General features: G+C 45.4%; 1 protein-coding gene across 1 annotated transcript in view; it reads left to right on the forward strand.

Annotated features, from left to right (window-relative positions):
- Cdyl (chromodomain Y like) overlaps window positions 1–26500 on the forward strand; it is an 84141-nt gene that overhangs the window by 12573 nt on the left and 45068 nt on the right. Inside the window, exon 2 of the mRNA XM_032885315.1 lies at window positions 14264–14921. Coding sequence (XP_032741206.1) covers window positions 14264–14921 — 658 coding nt within the window. The remainder of the gene's footprint in view (window positions 1–14263; window positions 14922–26500) is intronic.

Below are 26500 nucleotides of genomic sequence, written 5' to 3' on the forward strand. Positions count from 1 at the left end.
GGGATCTGAGACCATTTGCTAAGACATAAGATAGAGCTGCCTTGTGTATTTCTGAAGAAAGGAGACAGTACATAATTTAAAAAAAAAAAAAAGGTTGGAAATAACGGTGGCTGAGAAGATGCCATTGTAGGTTTTTAAAATTATAAATATTTTCAAAATGAAGTATACCAAAACCTACACCAACTTGATCTGGACCCAGGCTCTTGCCACAGAGCACGGAAGATCAAAGCTGAGCTCGTTTGACAGCACTGGAGAAGGAGGATCTCCTGAGAAGGACCCACAGCAGCACCCAGTGCAGGTCTCAGCAGCAGTTGGGAGCACGAAGCAGGGAAAATAGCTATCCTTCTGGACCCCTTCATACAAGCGCTGGGAATCTTTGCCACTGGTAAAGATATCAAAAGATATTTTGGAGGAAAAAGAAAAAGAAGAAAGCAGAGCCAGAAAGCTGAGAGAAAGGATGAGTAACCCGTGGAAGAGGAAGCAGGGATGTCTGAACATTCTCAGCTACACAGAGCAGCCAACTTTCATGTCCTTGAATTTGGGGAAAATAAAATCAAGTGAAAGTTTTGTAACATCAGGAAGACTCACAAGAATGTTATTTCCTTCTCTGTTATTCTGATAGGGGAAAATATGTTTAGATATAATTAGCAGACAAGCATTTTCTTTGTTACTTTTCTGTCTCTGTTTACAAATATCCTCACAAAAGCAACTGGATGATGAGGGGTTTGTTGCGTCTCAGTCTCAGGATGCAGTCCATCCTGGCAGGGATGTCAAGGCCATGGGAGCTAGAAGCAGCTACTCACACTGCATTCATAATCAAGAAGCAAAGAGCAGTGAATGCTTTGTGCTCAGTTCACTTTAGGATCGTAGCCCAGGGAATGGTGTCACCCACGGTGGGCACAAATTAAGTCATGGACACACCCAAAGGCCCATTTCCCAAGATGATTCCCAGTCTAACCAGTTTGACAGTTGAGATTAACTGTCACTCAGCTGTCAAAAGCATATTAGATGATTTAAGAATAGCCACTCAAAAGCATTCAACTTATGAAAAGGGAAAAAGAAATATATAAAACAAGAATAAATAGAATGAAATCATCAAAATAGATTCAGGTAAGTTAATCACAATAATTAAGTGATGGACTCACAGTGAAACACTTAAATGTTCTTAAGTGCTGAAACTAAAATTATATGGCACCACGCTTGACAAATGTATTTTTGATTAATTCTTGTACCAAGCCACAAACCAGCAAACACCAAGAAAACTAGAATTCATGCTATGTTCTCTGATTGTAAGTTCCTAGATTAGAAACTGAATGTTTAATTAAACATTTTGGAAATTTAAACTCATTATTATCTTGTGAGCCATTGAGGAAATCAAAGGGAAGTAAGAAAACACCTAAAACTGAATCATTGTTAGCATTGTGTTTGAATTACAGATCACAGGAAGAACATCAAGAAAGTCAACAGAAAAAAAAAATAATAGAAAATGAAAGCATGGATTCCCCTGAGGGTCCAGATCTAAAACTTGGCCCTTTAAAAAGAAGGACAAGAGGATTGAGCTAAACATTGGGAATGAAGGCGCCTTACCAAGGCGGACATCACAATGCATGTAATATCAGGGATCGCCCAGATTGATTCTAGATGAAGGAGCACATTAAGGACATGGATCCAATTCATGGACAAGACCCCCACACTTGCACACCAACATTCCAGACCCACAGAGCTCACTGATATCTCCTCCCCATTCAGAAGAGTGAGTCACCCAAATTCCTCCTTCACTTTGTTTTATCTTCCATTTTCAAACCAGCACAAAATCTCTACCACAAAAGAAAGGGCTCCTTAAACCCATGATGTCCCGCCATGCTAACAGTTGCATGCTTCGCCATTTGTAGTTCATCCGTGATCTCACGGCTTTTCTTGGTAGGTTAATTTATTGTTTTGTTTTGGATGTGTTTTAAAGCAAAATCTGTTCTTCAGCTGGTTCTTAGCTTACAGTAGAGCTATGTTTTGGTTAACCTCTTGTAATTTGAAAATACCCTAAAGTCAAAAGCAGCTACCACCCTGGGTACCACCCACCAAGCTCTTCAAAAGTGTGGCAGAGATCCAGATGTTTACCTTCCTGCTTGCTTCCTCCAATCACCTTGCTGGCTGGAAGCTTGGCTCACCACCACACAAAACAGGATCTGTGGCAGCAGCTGAAGGCGGGTTACACCGACCTGACACATTTAGGGAAGAGAGAACAGGAAGGGAGACTCGGGGTTACAGAGAGGGAGGGAGTGGCAGTGGAGAACCAAAAGAGTAGCACCCCCAAAACCAAGTGGCTTCAAGAAGGGATGATTAAAAATGCCAGGCCACGTTAGAGCTGTGAGGCTTCGGGTGTGTAGAGGAGTGAGTTGGTAAGTCCTTTGTACTGGGTTTTGGAGGAGAATATGAAACTTGACAAAATTACCAAAAACAATTTCAGGGCTCTGTGTATATAGTCGGGCACACAGTGATAGATCCAAAGAACGTGTATTCATAAAAACTATACTTCACGGTGGAAATGGGCAGTAATTGACTGGAAGAACACAGAGGTGTCTGCCAGTGAGCACACAGAGCTGACCTTTGAGCTTTGTAGATGCGTCGGGATAGGAGTCCGCCTTGTGGTGCTGATGCTAAAGGATGCTTTCCGTTTTGTCAGTGCACTCAGTCACTGCCTCCTAAGCAGCCTTGTCTGCCATCAGACTTAGTGAACGCGCGCGTCCACTTGCAGTCGAGTTGTGTTTTGTGGACTGTGGAACAGCCTTGTTACATTTCACACAGGGGTGAGTTTTATTCCTCTGATAGATGTGCTCTGTTAGCAGAAGACTGGGCTTCTAACAGCAAACTACCAGCTTATAATTGAGAACATTTTTAATTAAACCCAGTGGGTGAGATAGATGTACAAATGTCTCTTCTGTGAAGATCCTGTCTTGTGCCTGATACCTTCTGTGCTCGGTTTAGTTTTGCCATGCTCTGGGATTTGTATTATATTCTTTGCTCCTCTTTCTGCTCTAAAAAACGTGGCTAAAGCAACTAAGAAGAGGAGATTTACTGGGGCTCGTGGTTTAAGAGATCACAGTCACCACGACAGGGACTCAGAGTCAGGAGTTGCTTACTGTTGCACATGAGGGAGCACAGTCAGTGTGACGGGGGCGGGGCTGGGAGCTACTTTTGTGGCCAAGGCAGCCTGCTCACAGCTCGAGTTCATGAAGGAGGTGATTAGTGTAAGCCTGCAAGTCCACCCCGCAGCACCGGCCTCTTCAGCTGAGCCCTTCTGTAGGGCCCCAGACCACTTCCACCAGCTGGTTCAAACCCATGAGCCTGCCCAAGACTTTTATACACACGTCTTTGCAAGACTGAGTGTTTTGTTCATGGAACAGGAGGTTTAAAAGTGAATATTTTGGCAAAAGTTTAAAATTGTAAGGTAAATGCAGACAAACTATAGTTTTTTTTAACTTTTCTGTGATGTTATGGAAATAGAACTAGACAGAAAATTCCGAGCCTCAGCTCTAGTTATCTATTTTTCGCCCCTCCACAGTTCCGTCTTTGTCACTGTCCGTTTAATAAGGCCAGGCTGTACAGCATAGTACCAGTCATTCAGATGCACAACAGAAATGTCTTTCTATGACTTCCTAAGCTTTCCATTTAGCATGTTTGGTGTGGGGGCCCGAGAGAAATAGCTAATGCTTTCTTCTGTTCTGAGGCATCCCACGAGGGATCTAGTCGTGAAGGGACCCCATAGTTGTGTTTGCAGTTGTGGCATTGTGTGAAGTTGTTTCGAGTCACCCTGTGTATACAGTACACACATGCAGACTTTATTCAGTTTGTAATCTGTCGAATGTACAAGCAGTAAATACATTTATTTGTGCCAGATGCCATTCTGCATGCATATGAGGGGGGGAAGGGAGAGAGAGAAAGAGACAGACGAGCCTGGGAATGTGTCTTATTGGGCATGTCTTTTTTTCAGCAGTATTTCCCTTACTATTTTTAATTATTTTGATTTGGGTAAACCTCTTAAAAAAGTGAATCAGCCTGGCAAGACAGCTCGGTAGATAAACTCATTTGCTGCCACGTCTGGCAGCTTGAGTTTGATTGATTCCAAAATGGGTGGGTAATATAACAAGTGTCAAACTTTCACCGAGGAAGATCCACTGAATCTTATTCATAGAAAGCTTTCAGTCTCCCTGAGGAGGGGAGAATTTCAGTATCCAGAGTGACCTCGTGCCCGCTGGCATGTTCTGTCATCTTGCTGCTGTGCATGTAGTGCCCACACGATGGAGAAGTAGATCACGACATCACTGTGATGTGCAGTAGTCGGTGGATGGAAATCCACACACGCTATAACCCAAGCAGCAGCCTTCCTCCTTTGCCTTTGTTCCGAAAGTCAGCTTAATACATAGCACTTTAGAAAACACTCGAACTGTAGCCTTACTTCTGCCAACCTGCTTTAAGAATAAACCGGGTGAGTGGAATAATACAGAGCCCTGTTACTGAAGGTGGTAACAAGAGTGTGCTGTGCTGTGCTTTAAGAGCTTGGCTCAAGATGTTTGAATGGGCATGCTCAGGGGATGCAGCCAAATGTAGCACAGCCATGGAGTCCTCCTCACCTGCCCGCTCGCCCTCCTGCTCTCCTGCCTGTCTGAGCGTGAGCACGTGTGGGTGTCTCCAGTTCCTTCCTTGGAACTTCCAGTTCCCAGTAGACTGCTTTAAAAACCTCCCGTGCTCACTGTAAGGTTGCAGAGCTCTGTCAAATCCATGCTCGACCTCCAAAGACCTTCCTCACAGCCGGGTAAGCCCTACACTTGGGTAAGATAAAATGATATTTGTGTTTACTGGTGCTTTGTTTTATGAGTGACTTAGAATTTGTCCCACCCACAGTTTGTAGTGCTAGCCGTACTGATTTAGAAGAGAAAATTATAGAGTATCAGTTTTCTTCTTATGCACAGCATCTCTGTCTGACTTGGCGGTGGCTCTGTTTCGTGCACGTGCACTCGTGTTCAGTGTTGGCATTAGAAATGGCTGTGTGCTTCACCACCACTTAGTCCTTGGGAACTATTATGCTGGGCTGCTCATAGGAAGCTCTGTTGTGTAGCTGGGGGCTGCTGCTCACCCAGCGCATTTTTAGATACTGTTGGCCAGAGAGTCTTCTCACGCCAAGAACCGTGTAGATGGTCTTCTGTTGTCTGGGCTGTGAGAGGTACAGTAGAAGATGCATAGATCTTGAGTGACTACTGCCTTTGAGACACCAGGACCGTTGTCATCCATGAGATTCTCTCGTTTCCCTTTCCTTGCCTCCGCCACACACAAACTCAGTGGCTTTGTTCATACCACTTCTGCTGTGTAGCATTTCACTGCCCAACTACAAGGTCACCTGAATCGGTAGCACTCTTTTGCTCTAACAAACACGCAAGATAAATCAATTTACAAAAAGTGTATTTGGGCTAAGGGTTTCAGAAATCTCAGCCCGTGGTTGCTTGGCTCTGTTGCCTTTGGGGAGGCGGCCAGCAGAGTGCACACCGTGGTAGGAGCGGGGAGTGGAGGAAGCCACTTACCTCACCACATCCTGAGAGCAGAGGCACACTCGGGCTGGAGTTGCCAGTGTCCCCTTCAAGTGTCACTCTCAATTACTTAACTTCTTCCTACCAGCTACAATTCTCACCTTGCATCCTTGATGCCACCTTGCACGTAGGAGACCAAGCCTGTAGAACATGTTAAACAACACAGTTCTTAGGCCAAAAACGACTTTCGAGTATAGGAGACACTGTTGAGGACAGTGAAACCTGGAGCAGCATGTACTTGGGTCTTAGAGAGATGCTGACTAGGGAGGAGCATCTACTAGGAGGGGTCTTTACAAATAGCTTTATAAAGGCAGAACTTTGTCTCATTTGTATCAGGGTCTTGCTCCCCATCCGCTATTTCATATATTGAAACACAACCCCTCTTGGGCCACTGTTGCAATAATGTTAGCCATTTTATAAAAGGCTCCAGAGTTCACTGGAACCTTCTGTGTGGGATCACACAGACATTGCCTTCTGAGGGGATTGGTCACCACTGGGCACTCCTGTCTGCTGGTACCTTGACTGTGAACAGTGAAGTTGTGTCATTCATAAATAACGTAAGTAGCGCAAGACAGACACTGTTGGTGCTGAGCCTGCAGTGCTCTTCCTCTGTGTCATCCCATCCCCCATCTACCTACGCACCCTGTGGCTTGGGGAGATTTTGATGAAGTCTTGTTTTCTTGCTTTCATGACTATGCTTTTTTGTGACTCTAGGGACTTTTTTTGTCTCCTCCCAAACCATAAGGATGGTGTCTTCATGTTTGGTCTAAAAGTTTCATGGCTTTAGATTTTATTCCTGGCTTATAATGTGTTTTGAATTAACACGATAATGAGGATTGTGGTTCCATTTTATTTCACTTTTTAGCAAATGGATGTCCGGGATTCTAGTACGTTTTTATTTTGTGGTGACGGGTCTCCTGCAGCACAGGCTGGCATTGAGGGACAAAGTATGCCGTTGCGTGTTTGACTCTTGCCTCTTTCTCCTGGGTTTTCTTTTCATGGTGGCTGACAGTCAAATCCTCGTGTATGCACTTGCAAGCGCTCTGCCAACTAGGCTTTCTTCCCAGGTCTCCCACTACCGTTTACCAAGAGAACTTGATCAAGTGGGCTACGGACACTTTTATAATAAGCAGAATCAGTATGTGGCTGCACAGATGGGTGTCTTTCTAGATAATTCCCTTAGGTTTCGCTCACTCAGGCTGATGTCCCCATAGTCCTTTAGAAGGATAACTGTTAGGACTCTGCTTACCTATCTGCTTGTTATCCCTGTCTCGTTCCCCCAAATCTCCCAGGTCTTGTGACCCTCTAACCTGGTCCTCCCCCATTGGAGTAGCCACTTTGTAATAAACGACTCAGATGGAACAAATGTAGGGAAGCCCCAAGGGCTCATTAGAAATACCAAACTGAAGAGCTGGGTGGCTGGCCCTCTGAGTGCCGTCTTCTTCACCTAAGCAGAGCTGCTGGTCTGTCTGTTGCTCCCACTCCAAGGGTAGGGCCTTTACACTCAATCTACAGAGTTCTCCACAGTGCCCTGACCTGAGGTACTGATGGCTCAGGTAAGCTATATAAACTGCGATGTGCCCTAGCTGCTTCTCTGCAGCTTCATGGGCAGCAAATGCAAGCAGAACCAACATTCCTGGCCTTGGGTTGAAGGCCAGAGTCCTCACAGTTCTCTTCTGTGACTTTTGGTGCAAGCACACCCATTCCTAGTCTCTACAGTTGTCTAGCTTTTTTTCTGTTGCTTAGAAAACCACTAAAATCACTAAAACCCTTCTTTCAGCCTGCAGAATTGTTGGACTCACACATGGTTGTCCCCAGGACCAAGCTGCTCTGGGCCTCAGAAAAGACTGACAGAGCAAAGGTGTGGTCCACTCCTTTCCCCCACTACACAGAGCTGACTCAGCTACACCAGAGGAAGGATGCTGCCTCCTGGCTCTCAGGTGGGCAGCAAGAGAAGTGGACTCTGTTTTTAGACAGGCCCTCCAGAAAAAGGACAGACTTCCATAGTTTGAACTGAACCATCCATCCATCTTAAATATAACCTGTGCAGAAGCACTGTTGGGGGCAATCAGCCTGGGTCGCAGTGGCACAGTGCTTCCGAGAGCCAGTGTGCACGGTTGGGACTCTGTTTCTTGTGTGAAGACCAGGCCTTCTCTCCCCCAAAATATGATAACTTACACCTTAGGGTTGAAGTAGAGCCTGAAGTACACACAGAGAGAAATTATCAGATCACCTAGCCTTCATAGCTGAGATAGTGGGAATCTCTCCAGTCTGAAATTCCGCTGATTATTGGATCAGTTGTGGAGGGATCACTGTGTGTTCTCCATGGGCCCTTACCCTGCGAGAGCCACAGACGAGCGGCAGGATGTTCATCCAGAACTCTTTGAAATTTCCTTGGCACTGGAGGATGCTCTGTTAACCTTGCCTCGCTGGCCAAGGTTTTGTGGACGATAGAACATTCTGTATTTCCTCACTCCGGCCACAACGGGATCCTGCAGACGCTAAAGCAGCCAGTTACACTTATGTTAATGGCCTCAGCCAAGAAAAACGACACGTCAACTCAGTGAATGAATCCTGTTTCAATACTATTTGACATCTTTATGCAGCCTGCCAGACATAATTAAGAGACATGTTTTTCGTGTGGATTCACATTTCCATTTGGGTTCTTGTAGTCTGAAGAAGTTCGTCAGTATTTCCTGTAGAGAAGATCCACTAGCAACAGAATCTGTCTTTATCTGGAAATATTTAGCACAGTCTTATGTTCGCAGCACGAATGCAGACTGTTGTTTTGAGCAGAGACTAAAGGCAGTCCCACAGAGGACAGCAGACAGCAGCAAAGGGGTGCGTTGTTGGGAATGATCAATGTGCATTCAGGCAGCCCACGAGGAGGGGCAGCATTCTGACTGACACTGGGAAAGGTAGCCACTGTGGTAACCTACAGAGCAGGGTCTGAAGTTCTATGCTAGTTCATCCTCCCTCTTTCCCGGATGCTGGCCTTCCCCTATCTATATCGCTGCCTAGTATAGAACTTTATATTCCTGGACTCAATACAATAAGTATACAGCCTTTTATATGGAATTGTATTGTTGAGTCTATAGTACACAGAAGAATGGTTATGATACAAGTCTGTGCCTGTAAATAGAGCAGTGTACTGCACGAAGCCCACCATGACACCCCCAAACAACAACGCATGGCAGGAAAAGTGGCATCAACATCAGACGATCTGTGAGGGTATAAATAGGCAGAGATGTGTTCACTGTCTGAAAGGCTGACAGTTGACAAGCAGCACCTGAAATGTGCCTCACCACCTGTTTTCCTGCGTCCGTTATTCCCGATGAAAAGTCAGCTAGAATCTTACTAGAACTCTCTTCTACAGGACAGGAGTCCTGTCTGTGTCCTTATGTTCAGCAGTGTCCTATGGCTGTATCTGTTGGAGTCGTCCCACTTGTAACTTTCCCCAGTTGCATATGCTGCTTGTGAAGGAACTTGACTGTCTGGGGAGGTGGCCCAGTGAACGAAGCACTTGCTACACAAGTGTGAGGCCTGAGTCTGAATCTGCAGAACTCACAGAAATCTGAGTTCTTAGAACATGCCCACATCCCCAGTGCTCTTACAGTAAGATGGGAAGTGAAAACAGAATGACCCTCAGGGGCTGCTGGGTCAGTGACAGTTTCTGCTAAGCTGTTGTTTTTATCTGGTGTTACACTTAGCTCATTCCGTACTGTTATGTACTAAAAGCTTGTCATCTACCCCATTGCTTTCCACAGTACCTGGTGTGTAAATTGCTTACTGTCTGATCCCATTAAATCTAGGCAGGGGCGGCTGCTGAAACCAGTTTCGGCGTTTGTCTGTCTTACCCCATAGCACTCAGTCCAGTTTTCCCACTGGATCATTCTTCCTTCTGACCAAGGTGTCTTCTGACATAGCCTCTTGCTCTTGTTTTTCAGGGCACCTTTAGATGGGAACTTGCCGCACTATGCAGCCAGCCAAGTGTATCTGGGAGGAGTCTTACAGATTTCCTCTCCTAGGACAAAATGTCTGATGCACTACTGAGGTGTAACCTCTGGTCTTTCTGCTCACCTGCCCCTGGGTCTGAGTCTAATCGCAGTACTGCCTGGTAACCCTGGAGGAGAGCCTGCTGTGTGTTGTGCTGGCTGGAAGAATCCTCAATCTCTTCTCATCAGGGAACTCACATCCTGTTTATTCAGAGACTTTTTAGCCAGCTTTGCTTCTGAGGAGCGATGTCTACTGAGCCCTTGTTCCCTACCCCAGAGGGAAGGCAGCGCCTTTGCTTTTTGGGGCATTTGCACATCCAGCACCTGAGACAGCAACTCTTTCCTTCAGGGTTATGAGGTGTAGGTCCTGTATGGCTCTGCAGGGAGGGGACCTTACTTAGCCCTGCCCAGCCGCATACAGATGTCACCCATGTACCTTTATTCTGCTGATTTCTGCAGTATCCCTCTTCTGTAATGGCCATAGCCATTCCTGGGTTTTCAGGGCCCTCAGACACAGTGTTCCTCAGGAGCGTACCTGGGGCTTGAAGGGGTCAGTAGGATGGTTTGGTCTGGTCCTCTTGCTTCTGTGACATGTCCTATCTGCCACCCACCTAGATTTTACTTTACTTTCAACCCAGGCTTTGCCCTCTGACTGTGCTTTCTGTCTCGAGTCCTACCAGCTAAAGCCCATCCTCTGCAGAGCAAAAGCCAGTGTGGGCTGCTTCCCTGTTCAAGGAATCCGTTCCCCTCTCCCTTCTTCTGGGGTTTCCTTATAGCAACTTCAGATAGCTGTGTTTAAATTCTCCCTCTTTTCTGGCCGTGGAGCGCTCTATTTTTTGTAATACGGATGCTCAGCTTAGGATGGGATTACCTCTCGGCAAACCTATTAGAAAGTTGAAAATGACTTAAAAAAAAAAAAAGCCTTTCACACAGTGCCCAGGGAGCGTTGCAGCTCAGCAGCTCAGCAGCTCAGCACCCCATAGAGCCAGCTGTGTCCCCTGTGACAAGGTGCTGCAGCCGTGTAGCACAGCAGGACCCGGCTGTGTTCCCACAAACCTCGAAGGTCAGGATGCCAAAGTCAGAAGTACCGTTTCCATGGAGTCTCTATTGCTTTCATGCCCGCATAAAGCCAGAAAGTGTGTCAGACCGTTACATAAAAACTGTCCTTAAAATTCGAGGCAACTTTTCTTGTTCCCAACAGTCATGACAACTTTCCCAGTGACTGTGTCTTCTTCATCTCCTGCATCTTAAAGGTTATCAAAGTTCTTTTTCTGTAAGTAGGGTTTTATGTTATTTTCTCCACCCGGCATTACTTGTGGCTTCATACTGGTCCAGGGAGCCTCATCGTATTCCTGAGCAAAGGTCAGGGATCTGGTGCACCAAACTTCTGTGGTCCGGGCTTTGCAGCTAGCAACAGCCTTTTGCACTCCTCGCTCTGGTTTTTCTTAAACTACAGTGGTAGTGGAGTTAGGTCTAATTCGATTGCGTCCATACTGAGCCTTTCTGCCTGCGTTTCATTCTGTTCTCACAGCCCTGGGCATCTTGGTGCACATTGCTGGACCCAGACTGTGGTCCAAATAAGAGGACTTGGGTATTCAGCTGTTCCTTGGAGATTAACTTCATAGTTTTGCAAGCCATCAGCAGGAATCTGTAATATTACAGAAGGTTGGATTTTACTTGTCCTACATTTTAGCTCTTAGATTAAGTTTTAGAAGAAAATCTTAACTCAGAACTTCAGTAACAATTAAGACCATAGAGATTGAATTTTAAGTTTAAATTTTCATTCCATGTGTGACTGTGTGTAATGTTATTAGAGACAGTGGTTTGGGTGAGATTTCTATGCTTTCTTCCTTCTTTGAGTCATGGCTTTAAAAAAAAAATCACAGAGCTTTTCTGTGGGTCTGCATGTTAGCTCCTTCCACAGAGCGTTATTTTGTATGAAATTCTTGTCGTTGACTGAGTCACTGGAGTGTCCCCTCTATACATACTTGAGAAAGGCACTTCCCAAGAGGTTTTAGAAACAGTTATCTGGGGGCATAGAAGCTCAGAAAAGGGTCTAAGGCTTGAAGACAGATGAGTTTTAGTGCGTATCTGTGACCATTTTCTCCCAGGCCCCTGTGAAAAGACTTAGAAAATCATTGTAGGTTTACTGTTTCAACAGTTTGTTTAATGTAAGTGACGTCTGTTTGCAGGTTAACGTTAGCTACTCTGATACATAGTTAACCCACAGCAGTTTCCTAGGTCAAAGGAGACAGTGTCCTCCGGGTGGGGCAGAATACACTCTGTCCATTTGTGTGAAGTTCATATTTGGTATCTTGTGCAGTCTTGGGTCTCCTGTAACCCCCCTCTCCAACAATACCAGGTTTATTGCCTCTTGTCACTGGTCATGTGACAACCTACATGCTGAATCCATCACAAGATTGAGTTGCAGGTCTCTGCTGAGTGATCGCTCCCCAGTCTTGGGTGGCTAGCAACTCAAATAATGGGCTTTATATTTTAAATAATGTAATAAATACAGAATTTATTTTATAGCACAGGAAACAGATTCTACATCTTTAGCTGTTTTAGGGGTCAACAGATTTTTGTTGATTCTGCTTCCTTGTCTTTGAGAAGAGTTGAGTGGTTGGGAGATCATGAAGCTTAGAACATTGTTCTTTAGCAGTGCCCACACTGGCTCGGTATGGCCTTCGTTTGTCATTTCTAAACAGTCCAGCCCCGAGCAATTGAGAAGCCCACATTGTGTCAGGTAACTGCTGAGGCTGCTTCCTATACGGTCAGGGTCTGGGGGCCCAGAGGAGAAAAGCGGCATTCAGGGAAAAGGGAGAGAGGAAGAAACCATTCTGTGCCCTCACATCCTCGCCTCAGCTTTAGGGATGTGGAAAATGTAGGAAATGAGGAAAAGAGGGTGTTCTGGTTGAGTGCACACTTTTGGGGTAAAAACAGATTTAGGGGAGCAAAATGGCATTTAACATAGTTTTCCTTTGAGACATAATCTCTTTCCCCTGCACACTTAAAGCTTTTAAGCTACAGCTGCCATGAAATGGATTGTTGAAAGGCTTCCCAAGAGGAACATGTTAGGACTTTGCAGCGCTCTCCTGTGTTATCAGCTGTGTGGACCAGCTCACACCTACCTCACTGCAGTTCTCGATGCAGGAAATCTGTTGGTTGTGAAATCTGTGTTCTTAATTCTCACTACATAGAAGCAATACTGGATGTTTAAATGGAGACTGGTCTACAGTTAAGGGCTTTAATTCTGTCTGTATCTTATATAGATATGTTGGAGAATGTGTTCCTTTTTTTTTTTTTAAGAAAGAATAACAGATTATCTTTTAAGATAAAGATGGGGTATTTCCACATGCTCTTGCCCTGGTAGGCAGCCAACAAGCATTATTTGGAGTGTTAGAGAACTTGATATACACTGGATCTTCTAATCTGGAACTTTGCAAGAAATGTGCTGATGTTCTTGAAAATTGATGGGCTTAGACCTTTGTGGCCTTAATTAGGAGCTGTTGGCTGACATATATATATATCTGCCTGCCACACGTGACACAAAACCACACCTGACCACTGTGGAACAGTCTGATGGTTTTTACACTAAGTGTGGGTGTCACAACAGATGATGGGTATTTCTGTTATAACATGCGGACATTATCGTCAAATGTTTTCCTTTGTCTGAATTGTTAGTCTGCCACTTACACTTACAATGTCAAATAATAGAATGCATTATAATGAAAGATGTAAATTTGATACACAACATGTCAATCATCACTCAAAGATCAACACCATCTTCTGTTAAAGGTGTTAGCATTTCAAAACCAAGATTTGATGGGGAATAGCCTGACTGCCTTAGAGCATTCTGTTAAGAGGAATGTGCCTTGTTGGTTGCTTCAAAATCACGTTTGCCAGACCCTCGTTCCTTTGGTTGAGGCACCTGCACACCACTGAAGGCTCTTGCTCTTCATAGCCTATCGCTTGCTGCTGCTCACCTAGGAACGGACAGCACAGGCTTCAGATGGCTGATGCTGCCCCAGCTGTGATCGGTAGAACCAACTCAGGCAGTGGCACTGAGTGCCAAGATAAAAGTCCCCTGTGAGTCATAAAGGAACGAGCTACCTCGTGCGCATCCGTGGATGTGTTTGGTTTTATAGCTACAAGCGTCTTTCCAGTTTATACTTAAAATGAAGGTATATTCCTGAAATTACAGCATTTCTTGTGGTTAAAGCACAACTGATGTTCTAAGACAGGGTCCTTCTGTTACAGCCCTGGCTGACCGTGAAATGGCAACTGTCTTCCTGCCCTAGCCCCGACTTTTGGGAGGCTGTGTCATTTCTGTTTTAGTTTTGTTGTATGTGTAGTTTAAAAATTATTTTTATTTAACATTAACATGATAAAAATTCATGTTAATGGGATGCCACATAACATCTTGATTTGTGTATACTGTTCATACATTTCAGGATAAAATGTGAGCATGTAGTGTGAGCTCACTGCAAGGGAGTCGCAGGAGTCCCAGCTCCTGCCATTTTCTTTCCTGATTGGGGCAGGAAAGAAAAGATGGACTGAACTGCCTGTGGAGGTGGCGATGGCAGTGGAGGTGGTGATGGTGATGCCGATGCTAGTGAATGTTTCCTTGTTGAACTTGTAGCTTTCTCGAGTAATGAGGTTTGTTTCTAACCTTTCTCTCACACATAGGTGGAAAGTATTGTTGACAAAAGAAAGAACAAGAAAGGGAAGACAGAGTATCTGGTGCGATGGAAAGGCTATGACAGTGAGGATGATACGTGGGAGCCGGAGCAGCACCTGGTAAACTGTGAGGAATACATCCATGACTTCAACCGGCGCCACAACGAGAGGCAAAAGGAAGGTACCCTGGCTCGTACCAGCAGAGCCTCCCCCAGCAACGCCCGGAAGCAGATCTCCAGATCCACCCACAGCGCCCTCTCCAAGACCAACCCCAAAGCACTTGTGGTAGGCAAAGATCATGAGTCCAAAACCAACCAGCTGTTGGCTACCAGCCAGAAGTTCAGGAAAAACACAGCTCCATCTCTTGCAAACCGCAAGAACATGGACCTCGCCAAGTCAGGGATCAAAATTCTCGTGCCTAAGAGCCCCATTAAGGGCAGGACCTCGATTGACGGCTTCCACGGGGAGAGCCCTGAGAAGCTGGATCAGGGTGCCGAGGACACTGTAGCCCCAGAGGTGACTGCAGAGAAGCCCACTGGGGCTTTGCTGGGCCCTGGTGCAGAACGAGCCAGGATGGGGAGCAGGCCCCGAATACATTCACTAGTGCCTCAGGTTTCTGGCCCCGTGACTGCTGCCATGGCCACGACCTTAGCTGTTAATGGAAAAGGTGAGTGTCCATGTGGGGTGTGATAGGCTTCGTGCCTATGCTGGGCAGTGATCCCAGAGGGTCCTCTAGAAGGGTCCTCAAATCCTCCGGGAGGGGGGTCACATAGCTACCGTCCAGGCCTTTGGGAGGTCTTTACGTCTTTCTTTCCTCAAAGCCTTTGTTACTCATCCCAAGTCAGCACTGGCTCTCCCTGCCCCATAGCTGTGCCACAGTCTGCACTGTTCTGTACAGTCTCTCCCTAAACAGTCTGCTTGGTATTTTTAAAGCACGTTTTATGATGCCGTCTGCATCTCTCACACGTGCTTTGTTAAGAACCTTCCTGCAGTTTCTCACATGGCCAGCGTAGATTTAGACCCCGTGCGCTTTATTCTATGTACCCACGTCAGTCACCAGAAATGCTCCAGTGGAGGCGTCTGTCTCTTGGTGGTCACATCACGTCTCGTTTGGGAGTAGGATCTCGCTCAGCACAGTGCTATCTGCCACCATAGCCTTGCTTCCCCACAGCTGACCTACCCGTCTCCTAAGACAGCCTTCCAGTGGCCCTTCCTTTTGCTCACCACACCTTAATTATTTAAAGAATATTTCATACTTCTCTCACCCAGACCCCTACTGGCCACACTAGTCTTTTACATCTTGAATCTGTCTTCTTGCCACACGCAGCTTTCTCAGATTTAATTCTGTGTAAGATAGTACCAGTGACACCCAGAGCCTCATGCTAACCATCACAACCCAGCAGCTAGCTCTCCTGCAGCTCTCCATAGCTCTCCTGCTTCATGCCTTTGACACCTCCCATCCAGTTCATTTATCTAATGGGCAGAATGGAACCCTCTGACCAAGCTAAGGTGTTGTCTCACTTCCTTAAGTGGCAGGAACACTTCTGGGTACCCTTGGCCGCCTGCCCCAACCTGTGCAGGCACTGTGCTAACATACCCTGGACTACTGTTCTTATCTGCCTCTCGAGCTTCATTTGGATCACAGACTCTACCTCCTGAACCCCCTTTTCTCCTGGCCCCTCTTACAGTGGCCCTCTGTGTGTATACCCAGCTTGAGCTTCATAGATAGTGTGTGGGGTTGCTGGGGGAGCCACTTAGCTCCACAGGTAAAAATCACATTAGCTTTGTTAGCAACCCTGCCATGGTATGTGCAACAGATTTTCTTCTTGGCCTTGACCCTTATATGGTACCTCAGCTAACTATTAACTGAAATCTGATGTCAGACAGCATCTCCCAGGTACATACTAGACACAAGTTTCTGTGTTTAGTTCATGGGAGGGGACATATGATGCTCAAACCTTGGACTCGGCAGAGGTGAGGCTTTCTGCATGCTACTCTAAACCCAGAGGGCCAGGTTTGGGAGGTTCCCACATCAACGCTACCTTTCTCTTACTGTGCTGGCTGCAAATTCAGCCTCACGTGTGATTGGTATTCTTTATGAGAATGGTGACATTCCGTAGCCATGAGGATCATAGACATTCAGAGGTGGAGGAGACTGTTAATCCCCTGCAAGTGAGCTCTGTTTCCCAAGTCCAGGGAAAATGAGAGTTCATAGAAAGAGCCACAGACACAGAAGGAATAAAAACAGATGTCTCCATTAATCTCCTGTGTTCTCCCTGTGATGCCTCTAAAACTCGGGGGCATCTGTTCACAGCTCTGGACATAGACAAGGACCAGTGGTTGCAAAGTGACAGCCTGTGCAACAGACCCCACTCACCACCTAAGAATGAGCTGCACTTTTTCCTAATGACTTAGATGCCAAGAGGGCTATTCATGTGAAAATAGAACCAAGTAAAATTGTGAGTTTGTGTAAAGTCTGACTAGAACACAGTTGTATCCATCTGTGTGTGGACTATCCATGTGCTTGTGTCTGCTACAAGGACAGCTGAGACACTAGCTCCTGTGTGGCTTAAAGTTTACTGGGCCCTGCAATAGGAAGTCACTTTCAAGTGGACCGTAAAAGCTTTAGAAGGTCTGTGATCTTTATCATTCTCAATAGTTTCTATGTGCTTTGTTCATGGGAGGGAACATATGATGCTTAAAACCTTGGACTCAGCAGAGGTAAGGCCACCGGCATTCGACTCTAAACCCAGAAGGCCAGCTTTGGTAGGTTCCCACATCAACACTACCTTTCTCTTTCTCCCTCATGTGCTCCAGTGTGGACTGTGCCCCTCTTAAGTTTCCATAATCTGCAAAGGGCCCTCAGTCAAAGCCTCAGATTCTTGTGCAAGTAGGGTACTGGCTCCAGTATGGGGATTTGGTGGCGTCCCACTTTTAAAAAGTTCATACACTGCTGCAAAGGTTGTATGAGCCTGAGAGCTTCAGCTTTTAATCCTGCTCTGGAGTTGGGTGGGTTGGTGTGAAGTATCACCTCACGACTGTTAAATCCCAACCTCTGTCTTCTTCACAGTTCATGCTTGCCTTAATACTTGTTGATCACATAGAGCCTTGTGCTGGAATACTGCTGAGAACAGTCTATGCTAAGGGGTGAATAGAAGCCACTTGAGAACATTTTTAGGATAGTGGGCTGATTCCTTCCAGCCTGTAGATTAATAAGAATGGGTACCCCCTTACCCAGTGTGGGGGGGTGCTCCACCCCATTGGCAAGCCCTTTCTTAACAACTGAGATAAAAAGAAGCGCAACAAGACCCAGGTAGACCAGTACTCCCTTCTGAGACAAAGAGGTTTTTTGACTACTCTAGCATGGAGACTAGTGGGGACGGGAGAGACTGTGGTCACAGCTGTGCCTGCTATGGACTGCTTCTTGAGAAAAGTTTATGGGTGGGCTCCTGTAGAACACATGCTCATGGAAGGTAAGGACTTGAAGAGCCTTTCTGACCCAGGAGAGAATTGTACAAGCCTTCCACACATTTTCTGTCCTCAGTGATGAGATGCAAGACTGAAGCTCTGCTCAACTGTTGATCCACGTGCATAGATTATTTTTTAAAGCAGTTGTTTGTCTTTAATTTCCATATTAATTTTAGAGCTGCTTAAGAAAAGGGGTTTGTTTTTCTAAAACTAATTGAAACAGATACTGGTAGAATCATTTGGAAATGAAGTATCTTTCTGTTCAAAACATTAATCATATGTTCAAGGGCTGCGTTTATCACCGAAAGCAGATTTAGAGTATCTGAATCAGAATGAATGCTTTTGGCCATTTTAGTACACTAATATTTTTATAGAATAACTATATATATGTGTGTGTGTGTGTGTGTGTGTGTGTGTATTTGGCTTTTAGCTATTTTGAGATTTAAAAAAAAGCTCAGAAGGTGGATGTATAGCTTCTCTCATAAATGACGACCAGGAGGTCAGAGGTCATTTCTTGCTCTGATTACCTAGTGAATTAATTTTACAAAGGAAGCAGTTGCTTTTAGACTGTTATTGCAACTTTTTTCTGTTCGCAAATTCAAGTATGTAATGTTTACCATTTCACAAGTAGGAAATATGAGACAATGCTGTCAGCAAACTTTCCAAAAAGTTAAATAAAACCAGAAGCAAACCCCACCTTGTTACCACATGGAGCTGAACCACCGTCTCAGGAAAGTGAAGAAGCTAAGGAAGGCCTCAGCTTGCCTGCCTTTATCTTGCCTCAGATGTGAACTTGTGGCCTGGATCTCTCTCCTCTTAGTGTTCAGGAAGTGTATGTTTTAGGTTAGCAGCTGCTCTCTAGTCATAGGCTTTGAGGCAGGGAAGATGAAGTTAGACCAGCACCCAGCAGTAGCCCAGTAGAGACTACAAGGAAACGTCTACTTGAAAAGAAGTGAGCAGGGCACAGTGGCACGGACCCATAATCTAGGAGGCCGAGGCAGGAGGATTGCTGTGAATTTTAGGCTAGCCTAGGCTATGTAGTAAGTGCAGGGAGGGACACAGTACTACCGAATAGCCAGGAAAGCTGAAATAAACGGAGGCACACCTGCAGGTGTACGTGTAAACATTTGATCTGGGGAGGCTGGAGTGGTGACACAGTGGCTAAGAGCGCTTGCTAATCCTCCACAGCACCATGTGGTCAGTTCCCAGCACCCGCATCAGGTGGCTCACACCCGTCTCGTGTTCCAGTTCCATGAATTCAGACCCTCTGGTCTGGCTTCTCTGGGCCAGAAAAATGCCACACATAATGACAAGCAGGCAAAGACACACATACATACGTACAATAACAATCAGTTGGATTTACAAGAAAAAGGATGGTAGGGGCTCCATCGGGAATCTGCTTTATGGACGTGCATGAAGACCTGAGACTGTATCCTGTCACTTAGGTAAAAGCTAGATGTGGTGCCGCATGCCTGGAATCTCAGTGCTGAAATTAGTTGAGTGCCAGATTTTAGTGAAAGCTTGCCTCAAAAAATGGGGCAAAGGGCTGGGGAGATGGTCCATTGGTTTAGTAGGTGAAAATGCTTGCCCTGCAAGTGTGAGGACCTAAGTTTGAATCTCCAGAACTCACACAAAGGCCAGGCACTACAGTGTGAGTGAATATTATCTGATGTAAGCCAGCTAACCTGGTACATTCAGCCAAAAATATAAGAGACCCTGTGTCAGGCAATGTGGAAGGCAACATCCAAGATTATCCTCTGACTTCCGCACATGCTTCTGCCCCCAGTACACTGTGTGTGTGTGTGTGTGTGTGTGTGTGTGTGTGTGTGTGTGTGTGTGTGTGTGTGTGTGTGTGTGTGTGTGTGTGTGCGCCACAGGCGCCTGCCTGCCTGCCTGCCTGCCTGCCTGCCTGCCTGCCTGCCTTTGACCTCCATTCCTTCACACACACACACACACACACACACACACACACACACACACACACACACACACACATCTGAACTCAGTGGGCATTCGTCAGTGGAAGCCACTTGTTAAGAGTCTTCTATGTAACTTTATATCCCAATGCTTCCTGTCACTTCCTACTCAACACTGAGAAAGGTTATGAAAGTTAAAACCCAGTGAAAAGCTCCCTACCTCGTGACAATTGATGCCCTCAAGCAGGACTTGTGATACTCAGTTAGCAGATGGGGCCCCTTGTTCCTTGTGATGAGTTTAGTGTACTTTCAGTTCTAATAACAGCTCTACACATTATAAAAATTTGGTTATCCCTAAGAAGTCTTCAAAGTATGCAAGAGTGATCACTTGGTTTTAAAGCTTGTAAATATGCAGGTATTTGTCAACCTGTGGAGTGTAACTAAGACCCCTTAGGGAAAAGTTGCTGGGGTCCATCTCACTGGCCCAGCATTGGCCTCACTTGAGCAGACCACACTGAGCGCGGTCTGTAACGTGCCTGTGTGCATACACGACGTAGGTAATTCCACTTGTTACTTAGAGAAGGAAAGCCTTTGTGTGTGAATGAAGGGCTGGCTGTTTCTTGAAAAAAGTATTATATCACTATTTCGTATAATTTGGATTTCGTTATAATTGGCCAATAACATACACATGAACTTTTTTGGGTTGCTTGATTTTTCTTAATATTCTTAATATTTGAATAGTTATGTTTGATACAGACTCATCCCAAAGAATTTGGTGTAATTTTATTAAAGTATTAAATCTCCATTTTGAAATCTCTCCTATGCATGTTAGGCTAACTGAACTAGTTAACATTTCCCTACATTCTTAGGCGGTTTAATCGAGCCTGTGAGACAAGTGGATTGAATGAAAGTATATAGGCCATTTAACTATTTTTATGCAAGTGCCACAGAAATGAGGAAGTAGATGGCAGATGTAAGAACTTATGTACCATTTTAACAAAGGACGGTAAATTATGGAGAAGCATACCACAAAGGAAAAGGTGGTGGCAAAGTGTGGGTAGATAGACACACGCAGAATCAGACTGGCGAGGTAAGGTTTCTTTGAGCGGACTTGTCTGGGTTCCATCTCTCCAGTGATAAGGTGCCTTTTGGGTATGGAAAGGGCAAGGCACAGTAGGCGTACTCTCCCTCTGTGGATTCATGTTTGAGAGCAGGGAAATAATTCTGATCCTGCACAGCACAGATTGGCTTGCCGGGCCTCTCTGCCGATCACCTTCTCCTGCACCGGGAACAGGCTCCTTGGGAGTGTTTCTGCTTCCTGTCTTGTGAGTGTATGATAATATCTTCAGGGTGGCGCTTTCCCAGTGAGCCGTCATGCAGTGTGGGGCCATGCTTGCTCATGGGAAAACCCAACGAGCCAACTTCAGTGCCCTTGTCGCCAGTCTAGAAACTAGCCAGATGTGAACTTTTAAGATTTTTTTGTAATTATATTTGTGTGTGTGGAGGGTATTTGCCTGCATTTATGTATGCTCACCATGTGTGTGCTTGGCGTCCTTCAAGGCCAGAGAGGGCATTGAATCCTCGAGAACCGGAATGTACAGATAGTTGTGAGCTGCCATGTGAGTGCTTGGAGCCAACCCTGGGTTCTCTAAAGAAGAGCCAATGCCCTTAGTCGCTGAGTCACAGAACTGTTCGCCATAAACGTTACTAGCATGCGTCGTAAAGGACTTCCCTTGTTACCTCCAAGTATTTGCCGTCTCTGAGTTGGCAATTTGCTGCTATAAGCAGTGGGGCCGTAATTAATTGAGGAATTAGATAGGGGTTGCCAAAATGCTGTCTGAGGAGGCTGTCAAGCTTGTGACTGTTCATTTACCTGTTCTTACGGAACATTTTAATCTACTTCACAGAATCTGCCAGGGGTGCAGAAAATGGCACCTCGTGACTTGAATCTTAAGACGGGAAACTGGGCGTTTTTCCTGTTCTTCGCTTTGTATCCCTCACCTGCTTTCCTATCGGTGGTTAACAGTTTGAGATGTGATCTCAGGCACATGCATGCCTACCTCAGGAGCCATGCTGTCACCTCTGTGTGCCTGAGCCGTCGTGCTGGGTGGGGGGCGTGCTTGTTCATGGTTCTTGCAACCCACTCCTGGGCTGGCTCTTCTGTGACAGGGTTTGGGGCAGAAAAACCTTCAGATTCACTTGCATTAATGAGCTGGTTCCTTCCCAGTTTTGAATAAACCAAAGGTCTTAATTTAATTTGAAGTTTCATAAAGTATAATTTAAAAGAAATTTGCATTTCTTTAGATCAGATGTAAAAAGAAAAAGAATGTAACTATAGTCTGTGCCTCTTGAATTTTTCATAGTACAGGGAAGTAAAGCTGGGTATATTTTGAAGTTAAATTTGTGTATAATAATTTTTCTGATGCTTTATTTACTCTTAGACTATGAGAGCTAAACACCTGTTCTCAATTCCATTTGAATCTATTGCCTTTCCACTTCTGTTGGCCGTCTTCACCATCTGCTGTCTTGTTGCATAGTCCTCTGGCATCCTCTGGGTTGACTGTATCCCCAATCGTCCAGCATGCTACTCTGTTGCTTCTGTTCTGCTTAAATTCTTCCAGCATTGTGTGTCCTATCTCAGACTACCTCCTTGTTACGAGTGAAATCAAGTCTGAAAAGGAAGGTGACTTGATTTCTCTCTGCTCTGTCAAGTAAGTGACAGGCAAGTTTTCATAAGCCTACTTCATGCTACCAGTAGGGGTGTGTGTGTATGTGTGTATGATAGTAACCAAGACTTAGGCTTTTTTTCTTGCCTGTCTCAAGTAAATGTAAATACTCAGAAGAAGCCAATGGCAGTGACATGTGTTGACCATGTAATCAGATTGGGCACAGCTGGACACAGGGCTGGAAGAGCCACCAGGCCTCAGCTGGCCTTTCATGGCTATTTGCCTCATTCAGACAACCCAGGGTATAGTGGGTTGGTGCTCTGACCTCAAACTCCTTCCCCAAAGCTCCAAGGAGACAACTAACTTCACAGAAGTTGTCTGACCTAACAAGTGGTTTCTAAAGGAGGGGGCGAGATTATCGTGGGGTTATTTGAGTAATACTTTCGAATTATGTTATGTTTCAGTGTTTAACTTGCTGACTCATACAGCCTAGTTCCCCCAGTATGTACCCTGAACTGTACTCCTGGTAGGCTGTGCCCTGTCCATCCATTTGCTATATTTGAATCCTTAGTGACTGTTCTTGTCCTACCTTTAGAGGGTGTACTCTGCCTTTACTTCCTACCTTGTATACACCAGCCTCATCCATACATAAAGCCTGTCAGGGAACCCTGGAAGGAAGATGCCAGAGACTCTACCCAACGTTAGTGGTGGGTAGAGTCACCTTAAAATGTCTCCATACCTGGGTTGAGGGACTGGATGAGAACCTGCTGATGGGAAATGATCTTGAAAACCCTGGTGTAAAAGAACCGGCTGGTCTTAGCAAAAGGTGTACTGAATCCCAAAGGGAGATCAAGGGCTAAGCTATAGGGATTCCCAGATGTCACAAGTGATGAGGGCAGAGGGTTCCTGCAGTTGGAGTCAGAGGAGGGGACTTTTATGCCAGTCAGGGAAAAAGTGGTCTTGCTCATGCCGGTGTGAGACTGGTTAATATTGATATCAAAGACACCTTCCTCATATACTTGGCATCAAAGTCTGTTCGTGAGGCCCCACACACCGCTCTTGAGGGGTTGTTTCTGATGTGCTGGGGACTATGTAGAGAGCAGACCAGAGTTAGAGGAGCCACCAGCCCAGTTACTCAAGATGGCTGCAGTCAGGTTAAGCTAGACCCCTGCAGGAAAGACTCAGAGAAAGATCCAGAAGGATCATAAATCTAGTGACACTTAGAATGGTAGGACTAGGAAATCAGCATGCTAAACCTCTTGACTGTTTGAGATTCACTTCATCCTTAGTCCAGTTGTTCACACCTAGTGGTAGCATGTAGCACATGTTTCTGAGAGCATGCATGAGTGGTTGGAGGAATTTTATCCCTGCTCTTCCATCGTTACTGCCTGTCTTCTGAGAAGATAAGTGGGAAATGATCTGTGGTAAGAGTTCAAGGCAGGGTGAGGTGTGTTCACCTGTACATCCGCATAGATGTGCTCTGGGTGATTCCTCCTTTTTGCCCTTAGATGGATGTTTTCTTTTTCTTTTCTTGAGCTAGCTTCTCCTCTGCATCCTAACAGAAGCCAGAGCCATTGTGTAAATGAAATCATCTGAGTTAGAGTCAGAGGATTCCTGTAGGAACGACGCATTTCCCCAGAACTGCTGCTCATGCATAGCATGTGGCCTTGTGCTTAGATTTTACTCTTTATGCCGTGGTTTAGATACAGCTTGACCTGCTGTAGAGGCTGGGTTTCTGGAAGCATAGTCTTCAGAGTGGTGATGTAGAAGGTGATTAGGTTTGGGGACCACCCCTGAAAGTTAACATAGTAATTGTGGTGTGCCAGCAAGACCATGGTGTGTGTGTGTGTGTGTGTGTGTGTGTGTGTGTGTGTGTGTGTGTGTGTGTGTGTGTGTGTGTGTGCGCGTGCGTGTGTGTGTGCGCGTGCGTGTGTGTGTACATGCGCCATGTGTGCATGCAAACACCCCTCTCTTCATGTCCTTGCCATGAGATCCTCACCAGGGCACCAGGCATGTGATGCAAACATGAGTGAACTTCTTTGCAAAGTTAGGCATTTTATTATACTAACAGAAATTGGGCTGTTGGGCTTTTTTTTTTTTATGAGGTTGCTCTGAGGAAGTCAAAAAAGTTGTTGCATCCCCTGAAGCTGGTGATACTAAGGTGGGTGCTCTAGATGGAGCTCACATCCTCTAGAAGAGCAGTAAGTGGTCATCACCACTGAGCCATCATTGCAACCCATAGAGTCCATTTTTATAGTCCAATTCCATCAGTTCTTCCAGTCCAGAGGAACCCTTTGTTGCTGTAGTGATTGAAACCGTGAAAGAAAATGACTTAGTGAAATCTAAAAATTACATAGTAAGATGGCATGGTTTATGAGGCGGGTACCTACCGTTTTAATTAAGTATTGTATTAGTAGTGGGGGTGCGTTTTGTCTGCTAAGGAGCACTCCCATCCCAAGGATGGGCACCGTGACTTTTATGGCTGTAACACCCATTATTGCCCGCAACTCATAATGAACTAGATAGAGATTATTTTTCATCTTGCTGGTGTCTGCGTGATGTATCCCTTGATAGCACTCTAACTGCTGTGTTCTCTTCTCTGGAAGGCATTTCCATCAAAGCGTGGTTGTTGCTTCCATAGTTGGGATTGCCTCCCAAAAGTTAAATGCCATTTTGGTTTTGTAGCAAATGCTATGAAAATAGAATGGCAAGCATTTCCTACGTGATAAGGAAGATCAAGCTGCCTAATTACCTGTGCTCCGTGGGCATGGCTGCCGCTTTGTGCCTGTCTTGTGACCATGCAGTGTGAAGGCCATAGAGCACGCGTGGCACTGCACATCTGTCTATAGTGTCAAGATCTGAGCCACCGCTTTGTGAACTTAACAGTGAAGTTATAAACAGTTTTCTCCTTTTCTGTGTCTTAAACTGACTTTAAAAACAAAGGCTTGCTGGGGACAAAAGGCTTTATAGTTACAGGAAGCCATTTTCAGAGTTTCTCAGTTGCTTCAGCCTTAGTACGAGTAAAGAAGAGGAACTTAAAATAGTCTGAGTTGTGCTGTGGTTTGGTTTTACCTAGGAGAAGAGATTGTCTATGCCAAATTTTGGTGGTATTCCCACTGGGTCATCTAAACGTTTTTCATAATGTAGTTTTTCAGAAGTTCATTCTGGCTATTTGAAAGGACCATAGCATGTGGCCTATTCCTGAGTTTTCACAAGTGATTCTCAAATGCACTTAATAATCAGTTACACACTGGATTTTCCTCCTTATGTAGCCTCTGGGCAGCTGTGACGGCCTAGGGTGGCCCTTTCACTGGGGTCACATATTAGATATCCTCCATGTCAGATATTTACGTTACAATTCCTAAAGGTACCAAAATTACAGTCATGGAAAAGCTGTAAATAATTGTATGGTTGGGGGTCACCACAGCATGAGAAAGTATCAAAGGGTTGCACTGTCAGGAAGGTTGAAAACCAATGACCTGGGCCAAAGCCATTTCCTTGTGTTTGTGGGAGGGGCTGCATGGAGTTCTGATTGTAGGGCTGTTGGCAGCTTGCTCCCTGGAGGAAAGAAAGTATTGTTGATTTGCTACTGCCTATTCCTACTATTGAGGTCCAGGAATACCTCACAAACCACACAAGCATGGATCTCACTTAGACAGAGATGGTTTATTGAGCATACACCCCAGGACTGGGGACCAGGGCCACAGTCCAGATTCAGGAGCTAACCCATGGCCCTAAGTTAAGATCCTACAGGGTTTTTAACTTGAAAGTTATTTCACCAGTCAGGATTTAGGGGTAGGGGATTTCCCTGGGAATATATCTTTGTTTTACAGTTATCCTGCTCCATTGGCTGGGGTGTTCAACTATGGCAGGAAACTTGCCTGCCTAACATTCATGTCTTAACTTGCCAACCAGGATGTCAGTTCCCCACCTACAAGATTCTTTCTGCCAAGTAGGATGTCAGTTCCCAGGGAGGCCTTGGGAACTTAAACTTTACTTGACCCCTACTCAAAATGGAAGTCTTATTCCAAATAATTTCTTAGTTGGAGCAAGTGTCTGTCTTATGTTGAGGTCCATCCCAGGGGCAGCTTATACCATAGTTTTACTATAAAAGCTTGCACATCAGTACAGGAAGTGCTGCTGGGTGGTTGGATCCAGTCCAAGCTTAAGGTTCTGCTGACGTCTATCGTGATTGA

Source organism: Rattus rattus, chromosome 14 (assembly GCF_011064425.1).
Source record: "Rattus rattus isolate New Zealand chromosome 14, Rrattus_CSIRO_v1, whole genome shotgun sequence".
In the NCBI taxonomy this organism is placed as follows: Eukaryota; Metazoa; Chordata; class Mammalia; order Rodentia; family Muridae; genus Rattus; species Rattus rattus.